We start from the raw sequence: 15,066 nt of genomic DNA, 5'->3' as shown, positions 1-15,066 counted from the left end.
GGCTACATTTGGGCTCTTTTGTCTTTGGTGGCCATCTTGGGAGACTGCATATCAGAATTTTTTTAATGAAATATAAGAGGATCTGAGAAGTCACTCAAAATGTGCCCTAATTTTTCTTTCTTCAGCACTAATCATAATTTCTATGGCAAAATGAACCCTCTCATTTTGTTCCTTTGCAAATTAAATGTTTTAAGTGTAAACACTTTATTCCAATCAAGATGACTTCAGGTGTGCCATACTTTTGTCATAAGTAAGACTGTTAGCGCTCTAGTTGTTCTTTAGAACACTCTGGGACATTCTGTCATTGGGCTATAGTTGGGCTACATCTGGCTGATATTTGGGCTACATTTGTTTTTTTTGTCTCTGGTGGCCATCTTTGGGCTACATTTGGGCTCTAACATATATATAGCCTAATGTAGCCCAATATATATTTTTTCACAGGTAATTTTCGTAAAAACTACTGGAGCATATATCTTGAGACATAGCAAAGGCACATCGGGCTACCAATCCCTACAATTTTGCCAAGTTTGGTGGAAATCCATTCAGCCGTTCGAGCTAAAAGTGTGGTCGACCGCCCTATGGAAATTAACATGGGGAAAACACGTTTTGGGACCCCCCTTTTATCTCGGCCCCGCTTGACGAATCCCCCCCCAAACTTTCAGGGAAGGACCGGAGCGCCGCGAGGCAAATTTGAGGAAATTTTCAGGCAGATTCCTCAACCGGCACCAAAGTTATTCCCAATAGAATGTTGAGATTTTGCATTGAAAAAAATCCTAACTATAACTACCTACTGGCAACCGCCAGTAGGTAATAATATATATATCCCTATTAAGATTAGGGATCACTTCACCTGCTGCACGGACTTTGCAGTATACGTGCTCCAATGTACCTGTGGACTCAGGTACGTTGGCAGTACAAAACTGCAGGCTTTTAACCGCATTCTGCAACACCTACGAGCTGTGGTCAATTCGGATGGCAATTATCCGGTAGCCCGGCATTTTGAATTGGTCCACAACAAAAATCTAAACGAATGGAGATATTTTATCATTGATGCGGTGCCAAAAAACATCAGAGGGGGGGAACAGGGAGAGAGCGTTGAGGCAGCTTGAGAGTAAATATATCGTGTTGTTAGATACCAGAATCCCAAATGGATTAAATACGGGGGAGGACCTTTATTGCTTCCTCTAGAGGGTACAGTATAGGGGGCACTGATAATCATCCTACCATGGTACCTACATTCATGAATCCGTTCGGGTAGAGCCAGGGGTAGAAGCTTTGGATATATTATGCACCGAGGGGACAGGAATGGATATTCTGTCTAATTAGCTTTGGGTACCCCTGTAAAGCACCACACTCCTTCAAGCTGTCCACGTAGCATTGAAAGGGCACTATGCCATAATATTTACTGGATTTTATACCCGTTTGCCCCGCACCTCCCGCAGCGAGCTTTTTATCATGTATTGGGCACTATGCCATAATGTTTCCGTTGTGCTACATTACTAGCTGTGTCTTTATTTGGTTATCAGCGTTGCTATGATTGTTATATACATTTACTTCTGTTAGTGGGTGACATGTAACTCTTCGTAAATAGAGATTCAATCAACGTGCCACCACCAATGTACTCCCTATAAACATTTGAGTATGATACTCGGTTTTAATAAGCACAATCTTGCACATCAGCACTATTTTGCACTTTTTGTAACAGCATATTTTGCACGTTCCCGGTAATTTGAGACTTCATGTATCAATTTGAGGCTATATATACATAAATGGGAGTAAGTCATGGATTTGATGGGCAATGCACTTTATTCCATAGGTACTAGCATGGAACGATATATTTTGTAAATAATGTGTAAATATATCAATTTACCTTATTATGTGTTTACAATTGTATATATTAATATGAAATGAATTTGCCTTTTGCACATGGACCATTGTATATTGTTAACTGGATCTTAGACAGTTGCTCCGTTTATGAAGTATTTTTTCCATGTTCATGTTGTACTTAAGTCTCAAAGGGGACATTCACAGTATATAAAGCACACTTATTGGTTCTTTTGAGTCATGTGATCAAGGCTGCCGTGTTGCAGCCGAAACGCGTCATGCTGGGGACAGAAGATCAATAAATCACCCTTAATGTAAAAAAAGCGCAGTATTTGTGGTCTGTACCTACGTCGAGGAGTCGGTACCTTTGCCGAGGAGTAGGAGTTGGAACGGATATAATATATATATATATATATATATATATATATATATATATATATATATTCATTCCTTCCCCAAGCAATACTCACCAGGAGTGATGGCTTCTGGGAGTTGATGTCTCATCTGAGCCACTATGGAAATATCAACATGTGACTTTGGGGCGGAACTCACTCACCTTCCTATGAGGGCGTTACAGGACACATTTAAGACGTGGGTGGAGTCAGAACGCAGTAGCAGCGGCAACCGAGGAAGGCTACAATGCCGAAATGCATCTTGCCTTGCTGTCCTTATTAAACGGCTCCCGAAGTTTCCCTGAGTGGCCTCTTCTCCTTTCTTACTGGAAGGGTGTTTGGTTTGGATACAATTTGCGCACTAGCCAGAGGTGCGCCGGAGGCCCCTTTCCTTCAAGTGGCAGGGGTGATGCTGGCACCAGCTGTCATAGCTTTCCTCTTTTTCTCCGAGGTATCGGAACTACATCTGCACGCCTCAAGTGCAAGGTCAGTCAAGGACTACTGCCAGGTGCAGCTTGTGACGGCACAAGGAGTCGAGGTCACTGCATCTTCGTCTCAAGGCCCGGCTGCACTGTACAAGGGGTTTGGAAAGCAAAGGGGACCCGAGGGAGTTTGTTGGACTTCATTTTCAGCGCGAAAACTCCACCTCATTACTGCGCCTTAACCCTGAACATTACGTTCCTTCCCCAAGCAATACTCGCCAGGAGTGATGGCTTCTGGAAGTTGAAGTCTCATCTGAGCCACTATGGAAATATCAACATGTGACTTTGGGGCGGAACTCACTCACCTGCCTACGAGGGCGTTACAGGACACATTTAAGACGTGGGTGGAGTCAGAACGCAGTAGCAGCGGCAACCGAGGAAGGCTACAATGCCGAAATGCATCTTGCCTTGCTGTCCTTATTAAACGGCTCCCAAAGTTTCCCTGAGTGGCCTCTTCTCCTTTCTTACTCGAAGGGTGTTTGGTTTGGAGATTCACACGCACACCTCCTGCTCGAACCTCTTACTTTCTGGTAAGATCACTGCATGGGACGGGGATTCTTTGGCAGTGTCCTAAGGCTTTGATCGCCCTCCCACCAGCCCCTTCGCACAAGCTCTTTTATGTGGACCCTCCAAGGGAACGCAACATCCTCGGTGTGACAGCACCATGCTTAAAGTGAGAATCGTTGCTCACATCTACTGTGTTAACTTGACCCGTCCTTTCTGTTACAAAATGATGAAATGAGCTGGTGGGGTATAAGGTAGATGGTGTAAGGAAGAGGCAGAGGTTCCAACCGCTTGTGGCCGATGATCGCATTCTGGGCTAGTGATATTCGGCAGATCCTGGACCAGGGGTATTGCTCAGGGTCCGGGCTAGTGGTATTGGCAGATCCTGGATCCCCTCCAATGGCACCCCTTAGGAGATTGTCTCTCTGCCTGGACAGTAAACCAAGGGCAGGGATGGCAATGCAGGATGAAAGTAAGCACTGTGTAGTACCTGGCAATACACAAGCAAACTGGGCTGTGAAACACCCAACACAAACACGAGACACAAACGAGAGAGAGGAATCCTGCACAGACACAGCACACATATGAGTAAATAAGAGTCAGAACAGATGACTATATTCATGAACAGAGTATTATAATATAATGTATTTACATATTAAATCTACCATCTAATAGGATCAGAAAACTGATACAATGACTAGCTACAGCCAATCACAGGTGAAGCTTTACTGAGTCAACTAGGAAATAGGACTAGAATATCAGTTTACAAAAAGCAAGGTGGAGCAGTCCCAGAGCGGGTGTTATACTTTCGTGTTTTGTCAACAGACCGGTCCAACTCCTAGCAACGCATGGCATCCAACCGAAGGGAACTTACCAATCACAAAAGCCTCCTTGAAGGGAGTGCCAGTCTCGTTGTACCATGGTGGCCGGCCTGCAGTGTAGATCGTGCGCTTGCTGGTCCTCAAAAGTGGAGGCTCAGTTTTGGTCTGGCTTGTGGTCCTTTTCCTTGGAGACAGAGATGGGGTTAGCGGAAGGCGGGTGAGTAAGGAGTCTAAGGACTCATCACCACTGTCGCTGTTGAGGGAAAAGAGAATGGACAATCAACAGATACTCAAGTGCACTCCATGCAAGAGTCTAAAAGCACCAGTTACTCCATTCATAACGCATCGTGCAACCACAACAAAGGCATAGGTCGCGCTTTAGCACACTATGCCAACACATCCCGCCCCAACTGATCAGTGAATCCTTCGAAGTCAGACCTCAGACATTAGAGTCCAGACATCTCTGCTTAAAACGGTTATGATGGTGACAGCAGCCTCTTACTGCGAAGCCAGGCTTTTTAGCCCAGAATATAGAAACCTGACATATTATCTATCCAAAAATAGGTATTTGAAACTCAACAGCGATCAGTGATATTAATACTAACGTTTTGGGCCAACTTCCAATCCTGGACAAAATCACTGACAATGTTTCACGACTGCACACCAGTAATGGAATCCATGGATATCTTGAAGGTAAACCTTCTCTTGCTGTTTCAGGTTATGTACGTATGATACACACAAGGCCACAAGGAACATTGGTGGCTTCCCTGATCAGTGCTCTTCCGACCCCCACTGATCGAAAAATCCCACGCAGGACACTAGATGCATTGCTGATTCGACACGCAGATACGCACTAACACTGCGAAGAACTCTGACCAACAGGAGACAGAACAGAGCACAGCCACCAACAGGAGCACGGTACACAAGCGCACACTAATACACAATGCAGGAAACGTAAGTGAACCACCCTCCAACCAGTATGCCGGACCATGCCATCCAGGAAAGCACTGTCCTTTAGTACTCTGCAACAGCTCACATGACTGACAACACATGGTACCCAACCATCACATGTAAACCATCAGGAATAGAAGCACAGCATGTGAATCCACTGCAGCGGACATGGAACTTGAACACTGCAAAATCTGCACATACACACACCAGCTGGTGTAGTGCATGGCATGGTTACAACCAGCAATAACACGACATGAACCTGCAGCAGCTTCACAAGCCAACCACACACCTACCAAAGTAAGAGCTTTATACTGCTCTCGAATACCTAGGACTCACTAGACCTAGCAACAATAGTATAAAGCAGTTATTCTAGAACTCACAAGTGATAGTTCACTTTCTCTAGAGTCACACGCAAAAAAAGTGGCAGGCACCTGCTTTGGTCGCCTGCGCTCCCTTAAACCCATTCTTGGCTTCTTTGAGCCTCCTACTCGCCAGGTTATAGTCCAGGCTCTAGTCTTATCCCATCTAGACTATTGCAATGCTCTTATGCTTGGCTCTAACCTGACCATGATAAATAGGCTACAAAGAGCTCAGAATGCTGCCACCCGCGTCCTGTTTGCATTACCAAAAACCTGCCATACCTCCCAGATTCTCCGACGACTGCATTGGCTACCAATTAAACAACGCATTCAATTCAAAACTATGCGTAACTCACAGAATTCTGTATGGCTCTGGTCCACAAATTCTGCAGGGACTTTGTGCCCTGTATGCCCCCACGCGTGCCCTCTGCTCAGCGGATCTGTCTCTTGCCGGCACAATTAAGATCCGGAGGAGTAGAGCCGGTGGCCGCTCCTTCAGGTACCTGGCCCCGAAACTATGGAATTCGATCCCCCTAAAGGCTTGGACCACCACTAACCACATGCTTTCCCGGAAACAGATCAAAACTTGGCTGTTTTCTTCCATTTAACTCACTCTCACTGGCCGCATTGTTGCACGTTCTGACATGTCCATAAGCGCTGGGACGCCCCGTTGCTGGGGTAGCCATGCGCTATACAAATAAAATTAACATAACATAACATAACTGTGCTGTGTGTGGTTAGTACAGGACACATGTAACTGACCCGGTTTCACTCATTGTTACAATTCTCCTCAACATTAGCATAAAAGTAGGGAGGCATCTCAGCTGGAGAATACTTATCATCAGTATGTCAGACCGATAAGATGCACCCAAAGTACAGTATTACCTTCCGATTTCAAATACACGAGTTCAAGTGGCATGAGCTCTGAAGCCCACAGGGGGCGGTTTCTTGCCCAGTGTATAGTAGATCTTAATGCAAAGGATGATCCATGGAGAGATGGTTCTTTTAAATTGCCTCCCCTTTCTTTGCCCCTGCAAATCCACCAAAGAGTGGATCGTCCACCCAGAATCCTTTGGTACAATCAATATAGAACAATACACTATTTGGAACCAGATGGTTTAGTCTCACCTCTTCTTTAGAAGGATGCGTGTGTGTGTGTGGGGGGTGGTGGTGGTGGTGCGGGAGAGGGGGGGGGGGGGGGGTGAAAGAGTAGGCAGGATGAAGATTTGCCAGACATGAAACGGTGTGAAAAGCTTTGGCAAAAAAAGGTGACCCAGGTTCTAAGAAATAAGTTATTTAGGAAGAAGAAAGTGTAGGGAGCATTAATCGAAAGTGCCTGCAATCCGCCAATCCGTTAACCCTTCTGGCAGATGTCATCTCCACAAGAAGACAGTTTTGATTGTTAGGAGCTGTAGAGGGCAACTGTGCATCGGCTCAAAGGGGGAACACATGAGGGAGGTGAAAAATAAATTCAAGTACCACTGGGTCATAATAGACAGAATCCTTTGGTACTATCAATATAGAACAATACACTCTTTTTGGATCCAGATGGTTTAGTCTCACCTCTTCTATAGAAGGATATGTGTGTGGGGTGGTGGTGGTGCGGGAGAGGGGGGCGGGGGCGGAGGGGGGGGGGGGGGTGTAAGAGTAGGCAGGATGAAGATTTGCCAGACATGAAACGGTGTGAAATGATTTGGCAAAAAACGAGACACAGGTTCTAAGAAATAAGTTATTTGGGAAGAAAGTGTTGTCATCTCCACAAGAAGACAGTTTAAATTGTTAGGAGCTGTAGAGGGCAACTGTGCATCGGCTCAAAGGGGGAACACATGAGGGAGGTGAAAAATAAATTCAAGTACCACTGGGTCATAATAGAGGGCGTCGCAGGAAAAATATACAGTAAACTTTCAGGAATCTAGTCACAACAGATGACTTGCACAAAGAAGGTTGGTACGGCAACCGTAGGAAAGCAGAAAGGGTGGACAGATCTCCTTTTACAGTGCTACGGGTAAAGCCCTACTGGGCCAGGGAAAAGAGCAAACAAGCATTTACAATGCAATGGTTTTGCCTTTGTTAAAGTTAGAGCGATTGGCATTGCTCTTGACATTATTTTTATTTATGTTTTTTTTTAACATAAATAAATGGCATTGTCATTTACAATGCCACTAGCTTTATCTCTTGCAAATGACACACACCAACACCCACAGAGAGCCCCCCCAACACACACAAACCCCCCCCCACACACACACCCACACAGAGCCCCCCCACACACAGCCACACAAAGCCCCCCACACACACCCACACAGAGCCCCCCCACACACACACCCACACAGAGCCCCCCACACACTGCGAGCCCCACCCCACACACTGTGGGCTCGCTGCGAGCCCCCCCGCAGGCAACAGAGGCACGAAAACAGGGTCACAAGCAAGCAACAGGGTCACAAGCAGGCAACAGAGGCACGAAAACAGGGTCCCAAGCAGGCAACAGAGGCACGAAAACAGGGTCTCAAGCAGGCAACAGAGGCACGAAAACAGGGTCCCAAGCAGGCAACAGTGGCACGAAAAGAGGGTCCCAAGCAGGCAACAGAGGCACGAAAACAGGGTCACAAGCAAGCAACAGGGTCACAAGCAAGCAACAGGGTCCCAAGCAAGCAACAGGGGCACGTAAAGAGGGCCACAAGCAGGCAACAGAGGCACGAAAACAGGGTCCCAAGCAGGCAACAGCGGCACGAAAACAGGGTCCCAAGCAGGCAACAGCGGCACAAAAACAGGGTCCCAAGCAGGCAACAGAGGCACGAAAACAGGGTCCCAAGCAGGCAACAGAGGCACGTAAAGAGGGCCACAAGCAGGCAACAGAGGCACGTAAACAGGGCCACAAGCAGGCAACAGAGGCACGTAAACAGGGTCACAAGCAGGCAACAGAGGCACGTAAACAGGGTCACAAGCAGGCAACAGAGGCACAAAAACAGGGTCACAAGCAGGCAACAGAGGCACAAAAACAGGGTCACAAGCAGGCAACAGAGGCACAAAAACAGGGTCACAAGCAGGCAACAGAGGCATGAAAACAGGGTCACAAGCAAGCAACAGGGTCACAAGCAAGCAACAGGGTCACAAGCAGGCAACAGAGGTACGTAAAGAGGGCCACAAGCAGGCAACAAAGGCACGAAAACAGGGTCCCAAGCAGGCAACAGTGGCACGAAAACAGGGTCCCAAGCAGGCAACAGAGGCACAAGCAGGCAACAGAGGCACAAGCAGGCAACAGAGGCACGAACACAGGGTCACAAGCAGGCAACAGAGGCACGAAAACAGGGTCCCAAGCATAGGCGCTTTCTGACTCAACAGTGAGGCCCTGTTTTTTCCTCGGTGTTTAATCCAGCCTGTTGGCTTGCTTTCTCAGTTTTGCCAAACATGATACCGATTATAGTGAAAGACAGGATGATGTGCGAAAAAATACAAAATGTTGTCCTGAGCAAAGCCATAATTAAAACCCAATTTAGTGGTTTCAGCAACTTAAGCATTAAACCGCATCTCTTCCATTCGAAGTCACATACAGATCTCAACAGCAGGTGGTTAACCCACTGTGATGTCTCGCAACGTAGTTTGAAAACTAGAATTCTAACCTTAGCTACCCCCATATGAATTAATGAACGGTGTGATCTTAGGCAAATGACAATGCGTACAGTGCGTGTGCCTCACTTATTTCTATTTACAAAACTGTTAGCTCTTAAAACATACTATAAGCTGGCAATGTTGACTACAATAAAACCCGACATGTGCCCGACTCCCCCAGCCCCCCGTCCTCTGAAGACGACACTTCACCGCGGGTTCTCAAAGACGAGCGAGCGCTGTTGACCCAAGCCTGGCGTCGCCTGATAAATCCTCGGCGGAGGAGGGCCTGCACACAGCATTCATCTGCTGCACCTTACTGTCAGCGGGAGATGAGTCCTTTATTGGTTAGCGCGCGTAGTGACGTAGTATGCAGGCCTTTTACAGTGGGCACCATGTCACCTTTGATATATGCATCCTTTATGCGAGAGACCACGTTGTGGGTTTGAGAGATTCCTTTATGGACCGCGATTATGCCTTTGCAGATGTACTTATTTATGGCAAGAATGAAGTAATCTGTGCGAGATGAGTCCCTTGCACGATGAACGAATTCAGTCTGTGGGAGATGGGGCATCCTTGCTGTCGGAGATGGGGTGGGGTGGTATGTGGCAAGGGACCATGTGATTGGTTCTCTCTTTTTCAGATCGTGTTGTCTGGAAAAGCAGACCATATTTTTGGAAAGATTGGTCCTTTATTGCAGAAACCATGCCATCTTCAGGGAGATAACTCTTTGTACTACTCAGTTAGGCAAGAGTCATTTGAAGCAGTAGACCATGTAAGCAGCTGGGGATGAGCCCTTATGGCTTCAGACTGTCATGTGTGAAATAAAGCATGTTATCCGAGGAAGATGAGTCCTTTATTGCAGGAAATCATGTCATTTGCAGGGGAATAATCTTATCTAACTTCTGGTTCTAATCTTTTGGGTAAGTGTCCTCCTTTATCATAGCAGAAGACCATGCAATCCGCAGACGATGAGTTCTGAATGGCCTAGAACTGTCATGTGATACAGGAGAGACCATGTTATTTGCGGAATGGAGTCGATGAAACCTGTAAAAAGCAAGTGTTTGATGGGGGGGGGGGGGGGGGGGGGGGGGGGGGGGGTACCGTCCCCAATCTGTGGGAGATTCATTATTTGTGGTTCAGGACCGTATGTTCACTGGAACGTGATTATTTCTGGTCTGAAACCATATCTTTTTGCAGAATGCGTCTCTTGTGGCAGGGTGGGTGTTTATTCTGCGATTGGTGAGCACGTAATCCCGGGTAAAACTTGCAGCCCGGTCGGCTACCGATACCTACACCACCCACAAGACATGTGAATTGCATTTATGAGCGATGGCATTTTTTCCAATGCAATGCTGCCTTATTTGTCGCCTTGGCATGGCAAGACGGGGGCCTGACACCCTCGTTACCATTTGACTGTTTTTACCCCACCCCCGCCGGCCGTCACAGGAGGGGAGAGGCTTGGCACGTGACTAACTGCCTGATTGCGGGGGGGGGGGGGGGGGGGGGGGGGGTGTCTCATGATATAACCAGATGTGTCGTCGACTCGAGGTCGTCAATGTCCCCGGACCCCTCTTTTAGGGTCAACCCCTTCAGACCGGACATCTGGGCATTTTACGCCGCGCTCAAGAGGAACTTTCGAGTGAGTTTTTCGTTCGGAACTTCGCTCCCGCGCTGTCGGCGAACCTTAGTGGGGAATACTATTATTTTAAACAACACTTCGAGAAAACACACAGATGTGCTCTAAAGCAGAACAAAGAGCACAACGAAGCAACAGTTTGCCGAGTCTTTCAGCCACAGCTGAAGATGGCTTTTTAAAACATATTTTCAAGGAAAAAAATAAAGCTAGCAAAACTACTTTTTGTTGAAGAATATTTACGCAAAAGTTTTAGCGGGAAAAAATATATATCGTCGCGATATTGGCCAGAAAGTTAAAAACATTGCAAACGTGTGTAAAAACAGGAATTTCATTTAATCCAGCCGGCGGAACGTAAATTTCTGGTACCCACAGACTCGTGGGTGAAACTTGGTTCGTTGCCCACGGTGCGCACCTTGGCGCCCTTAATGTTTAACGGACAGCGGGAGGGGGCGGGCAGGCTCACGGACAGCGGGAGGGAGGCGGGCGGGCACACGGGCAGTGGGAGGGGGGAGGGAACGGCAAGAAAGCCACTCACCTGGACTTCCTCCGGCGGCGGTCGGCCGCGGAATGGGCAAAACAAACCTAGACGCCAACTTCTTCCCCCGGGCTGCGGGGGGCGGGCACTTCCGGCCGGCCGCGCTAGGATTGGCCGGCCGGCCAGTCACGGGGCGGGAAACGGGGAGAAGAGACGCAGTAGTGCCGGCAATGCCGGACCAGACACGGGGGCGTTCCCGGCGTCCCGTGACGTCGGCAAAAGCCAAAGAATGTCGGGAACGCCCCCGTGTCTGGTCCGGCATTGACGGACAGGCCCCTCGTCCAATGGCAAGGCTCCGTTTACGGAGCCAGCCAATCAACGACGAGGGCCGAACCAAGCCACACTATTCTTCTCATCAGGTTTTCGCCTGCGCCGAAAAGATGCGCAGAGCGCATCTTTGGCGAGGCAAAACCTAAAAAGGAGAACTTCAGACAAGGGTGGAGACAGAGGATCAACTGATTTGGAGGTACACCAAGCCACAAACCTATCCTATTGGCAAGCGTAGATTGTTTTGGTACAATAAAGCCTGGCTGTCAGAATGACATTACATTCTTCGGGAGGGAAATCAAACACTTAACTGTCACCGATCAATCTCCATGCATGAAGGTGGAGAGGTTTGGGAGCAGTTCCCTGCCCTGTTGCTGCGGCACAAAATCCTCCTGAATGAGCAGTCTTACTGGAGAACAGATACTCCTGTTCAGAAGTTCGGGATACCATACTTTATGTCCCAGTCTGGAGCCACTAAGATGATTTGGGCCCGTCATTCTTGATCTTCCTAGACAGGAGTGGTATTGGCAGAAAGGGGTGTATGCACAGAACAGGACTGCTGACATTGAGGTTGCAAATAAATCTAACCAAGTGTCACACCAATCCCAGAAGAGACCTTGCACCACCTCCGGATGAAGACGCCATTCAGAATCGGCTAGGCATCGATAGCTGTGTTGGTCTCCAACAGTCAGAGACTGCCAGATGCTGAACAACCAAAAATAGGTCCGGATGTTCCAGCCATGTCCAGGAGGGAAGACCATCTTGACCCAGAGCCAACAACCTCACACCACCCTGCTTATTGCAATACCACATGGTAGTGGCATTACCCATGAACACCTGAACTAGCCTTCCCTTGATGGAAGGAAGAACGGCTTTTAAAGCCAGCTGGATCCCTCTCAGTTCGAACAGATCGATGTGGAGCGGAGAGGCCTCCAGAGACCAAAAGCCTCTGATCTCCCCTCTCCCAAGTAGCTGTCCCAACCCAGAAGTGACACATCTGTCACCACTGCACACTCTGGGCGGGGAAGAGAGTGGTCTGCCACTGACTCTATTGAGGTCCATGAGCAACCACTGCAGAATGTATGCAGTTTCCTCTGATAACTGAGCAGGTCAGAGATAATACCTGGATGTTGTGCCCAATGGGTCATCAAGTCCAATTACAGAGCCCACATATGAAACTGGCATGCTTGACCAACAGGATGCAGAAAGCAATGGAACCCAGAAGCCTCAGAGTCAGTCTCACCGAAATCCAGGTTGAAGGCAGAAACATCGGAATCCTAGCCTGAATATCATAGACTTGCGGTCCTGGAGGATAAGCCTGAAACTGCATTGTGTCCAGAACAGCTATGATTTTTTTTTTTTTTTTTTTTTTTTTGTCCTCATCTGCCTTCCCCTCTGACGGAAGATATCAACCACCTTGCACGGCCTTACTGGCGTGATATGTGTTAGTGGCGGGAGATATGTGTCGAGAAAGAAAAAGCCAGTTAGGGGAGCATTCTTTTGACTCCATCTAGGTATGTTTCAACCTGCCGGACCTTGTTCGAAACTGTCCTAGCCCTTGGTCCAAAAGAGTAAAGATGGCATAATCATCAGACCCGGGAGAGAAAAAAAAAAAAAAAAAAAACCCGGATCATCTCCAGTTGGTCAGGAGATCCCAAAATGCTAGCTTTCTCTTATTTACAGATCTCATTAGGTCTCTTTTGGCTATCTCATATAATGAAGTAAGCCATGAACAGTGTAGAGGAGGTGTCTTCTCTACCCATTGGATGCAAATCTGTCTTCTCGCCATCAAAATTGCATAGAAAAGAAATGATTTTTCCTTGCCTATGATATTGTCTTCTGTTCCAAAGATGACAAGTGGGAGAGTTATTGACAAGGAAGTGTTTAGTATGGAATTTAAAGTGTTTTTCACGTCTTCCCAGAATTTGGTTATATTAGGGCATTCTAGAAACATATGTATGTCACATGCGTCTGCTAAGTTGCATTTATTACATTTTTTGTCTGTTTGATATTTAGACAATTTCCGCGGTGTTAAATATGCCCTATGTACAGAGAAAATGTGATTTCGTACAAGCCAAGAGGGCTTTACGATGCTGCGTAAAATCTCAAAAGAGTTTATCCACCTCTCCTCGCATGGAATCCCAATTTCGGTCCCCCATAACTCATCCGGGAGTTTAAACTCCCCTTCGCTTTCTTCCAACAGAAGCCAGTACCATCTAGCTACTTCTTTTCCTCCAGTTGGACGTTCTACTAATTGTTGTTCCATTTCACTTATTTTTCCAATGTTACTGTCTTTACAGATTTCAGATCTTGCCCAACTATCCATTTGAATATATTTGAATCTAGAAAGCCCTGGGCCAACTTGCTCATATAACTCATCCCAAGTTATAAGTTTTTTATCTTTAAGTAGGTGGCCCCATTTACAGATGCCTGCTTGTTCAATTACATTGGACAAGTTATCTTTCAAGCATAGTGGTAACCCGGGAGAGTCCCAAATTGGTGCGTAGTTTGAATAGTAAGATAGTCTCAGTTTTTTCCTGATGTTAAACCAATTTTTGGCCCATGAATGTAGTGTTTTCAGTTTTATATTTTTGAAGAATGTTTGACTACCAAATTTAAACATAAAGCCATCTGCTGCAAGATTTGTCTCCTTTAGCATGGCTCCATACATGGATGTACTAGGTAGATTAGATGGCATTTTAAGAAGCATTCTAGAATAGGACATCTGAAAGGCCCATGAATAGAACATTAGGTCCGGTAGTGCAAGGCCCCCTTTTTCTCTTCTTCTTCTGAGCTTCTTCCATGATATTCTTGTAGTCTTGTAGTTCCATATAAATGAGTTGATTCCTCTTTGACATTTTTCCAACATTTTGGTGTTCATAGTTATTGGGATAGTGTTAAAAATAAAGGTGAATTTTGGGAGAATACACATTTTGACTAAGTTAACCCTTCCTGTTATAGAGAGAGGCAGGTGTGTCCAAGATTTCATAAGTCTTTTGCTTTCACTGTGTATTCTTTCCAAATTAGTTTGAGCAAGGGTGCCGACATCTTGAGTTATTTTGATTCCCAAATATCGCATTGAGGATGAGATATTAATCCCGAGATCTAAATTGGGTAGGTTCCATGCCATGATCTCACTTTTGCTCGAATTTATGTCGTACCCTGAGACTTGGCCAAATTCTACAGCACGTTGTATAACCACTGGGTATGCCTTGACTGGATCAGCTGTAAACACTAGTATGTCGTCTGCATACAGTGCTACCCGTCTTTCCCAGTCTCCGAAACAGAAGGGTGAAATGTCCACCTCTTCCCTTAACACCTGGGCAAAAGGCTCGATGTATAAGTCGAATAGGAGAGGGGAAAGCGGGCAGCCCTGCCTTGTACCTCTTGTAATATTAAATGCTTCAGTCAAGGACCCATTAACCAGCAACCTAGCTGACGGAGAGTTATATAGCTGTTTAATCATTCTGCAGAACAGTTCGCCACAGTTAAATTTTTTTAGGACATCATTTAGATAGAGCCAGTTAACTCTGTCAAACGCCTTAGTTGCGTCTAGAGTCAGGGTAGCCAGAGGGAGAGAAAAAGCGGTGGCAATATCTATAGCCCCTATTAGCTCACGGGTTAGCTCAGCTAATTGTCGCTCCTTAATAAATCCTTTCTGATCTTGATGGATTACAGTACCAATAACG

At 46.6% G+C, this 15,066-nt stretch overlaps 1 protein-coding gene across 4 annotated transcripts in view; it reads right to left on the bottom strand.

Annotated features, from left to right (window-relative positions):
• Positions 1 to 15,066, bottom strand: part of LOC147709635 (uridine-cytidine kinase-like 1) — a 227,244-nt gene that overhangs the window by 189,048 nt on the left and 23,130 nt on the right. For all 4 annotated transcript variants that reach the window (XM_086928159.1, XM_086928158.1, XM_086928156.1 and 1 more), the window contains exon 2: positions 4,077 to 4,276. In XM_086928159.1, the coding sequence (XP_086784285.1) occupies positions 4,077 to 4,276 (200 nt within the window). The remainder of the gene's footprint in view (positions 1 to 4,076; positions 4,277 to 15,066) is intronic.

This window comes from Lissotriton vulgaris, chromosome 6 (assembly GCF_964263255.1).
Source record: "Lissotriton vulgaris chromosome 6, aLisVul1.2, whole genome shotgun sequence".
Lineage (NCBI taxonomy): Eukaryota > Metazoa > Chordata > Amphibia > Caudata > Salamandridae > Lissotriton > Lissotriton vulgaris.
Note: the sequence above shows the minus strand (reverse complement) of the source record. Positions and strands in the feature narration are given on the sequence as shown.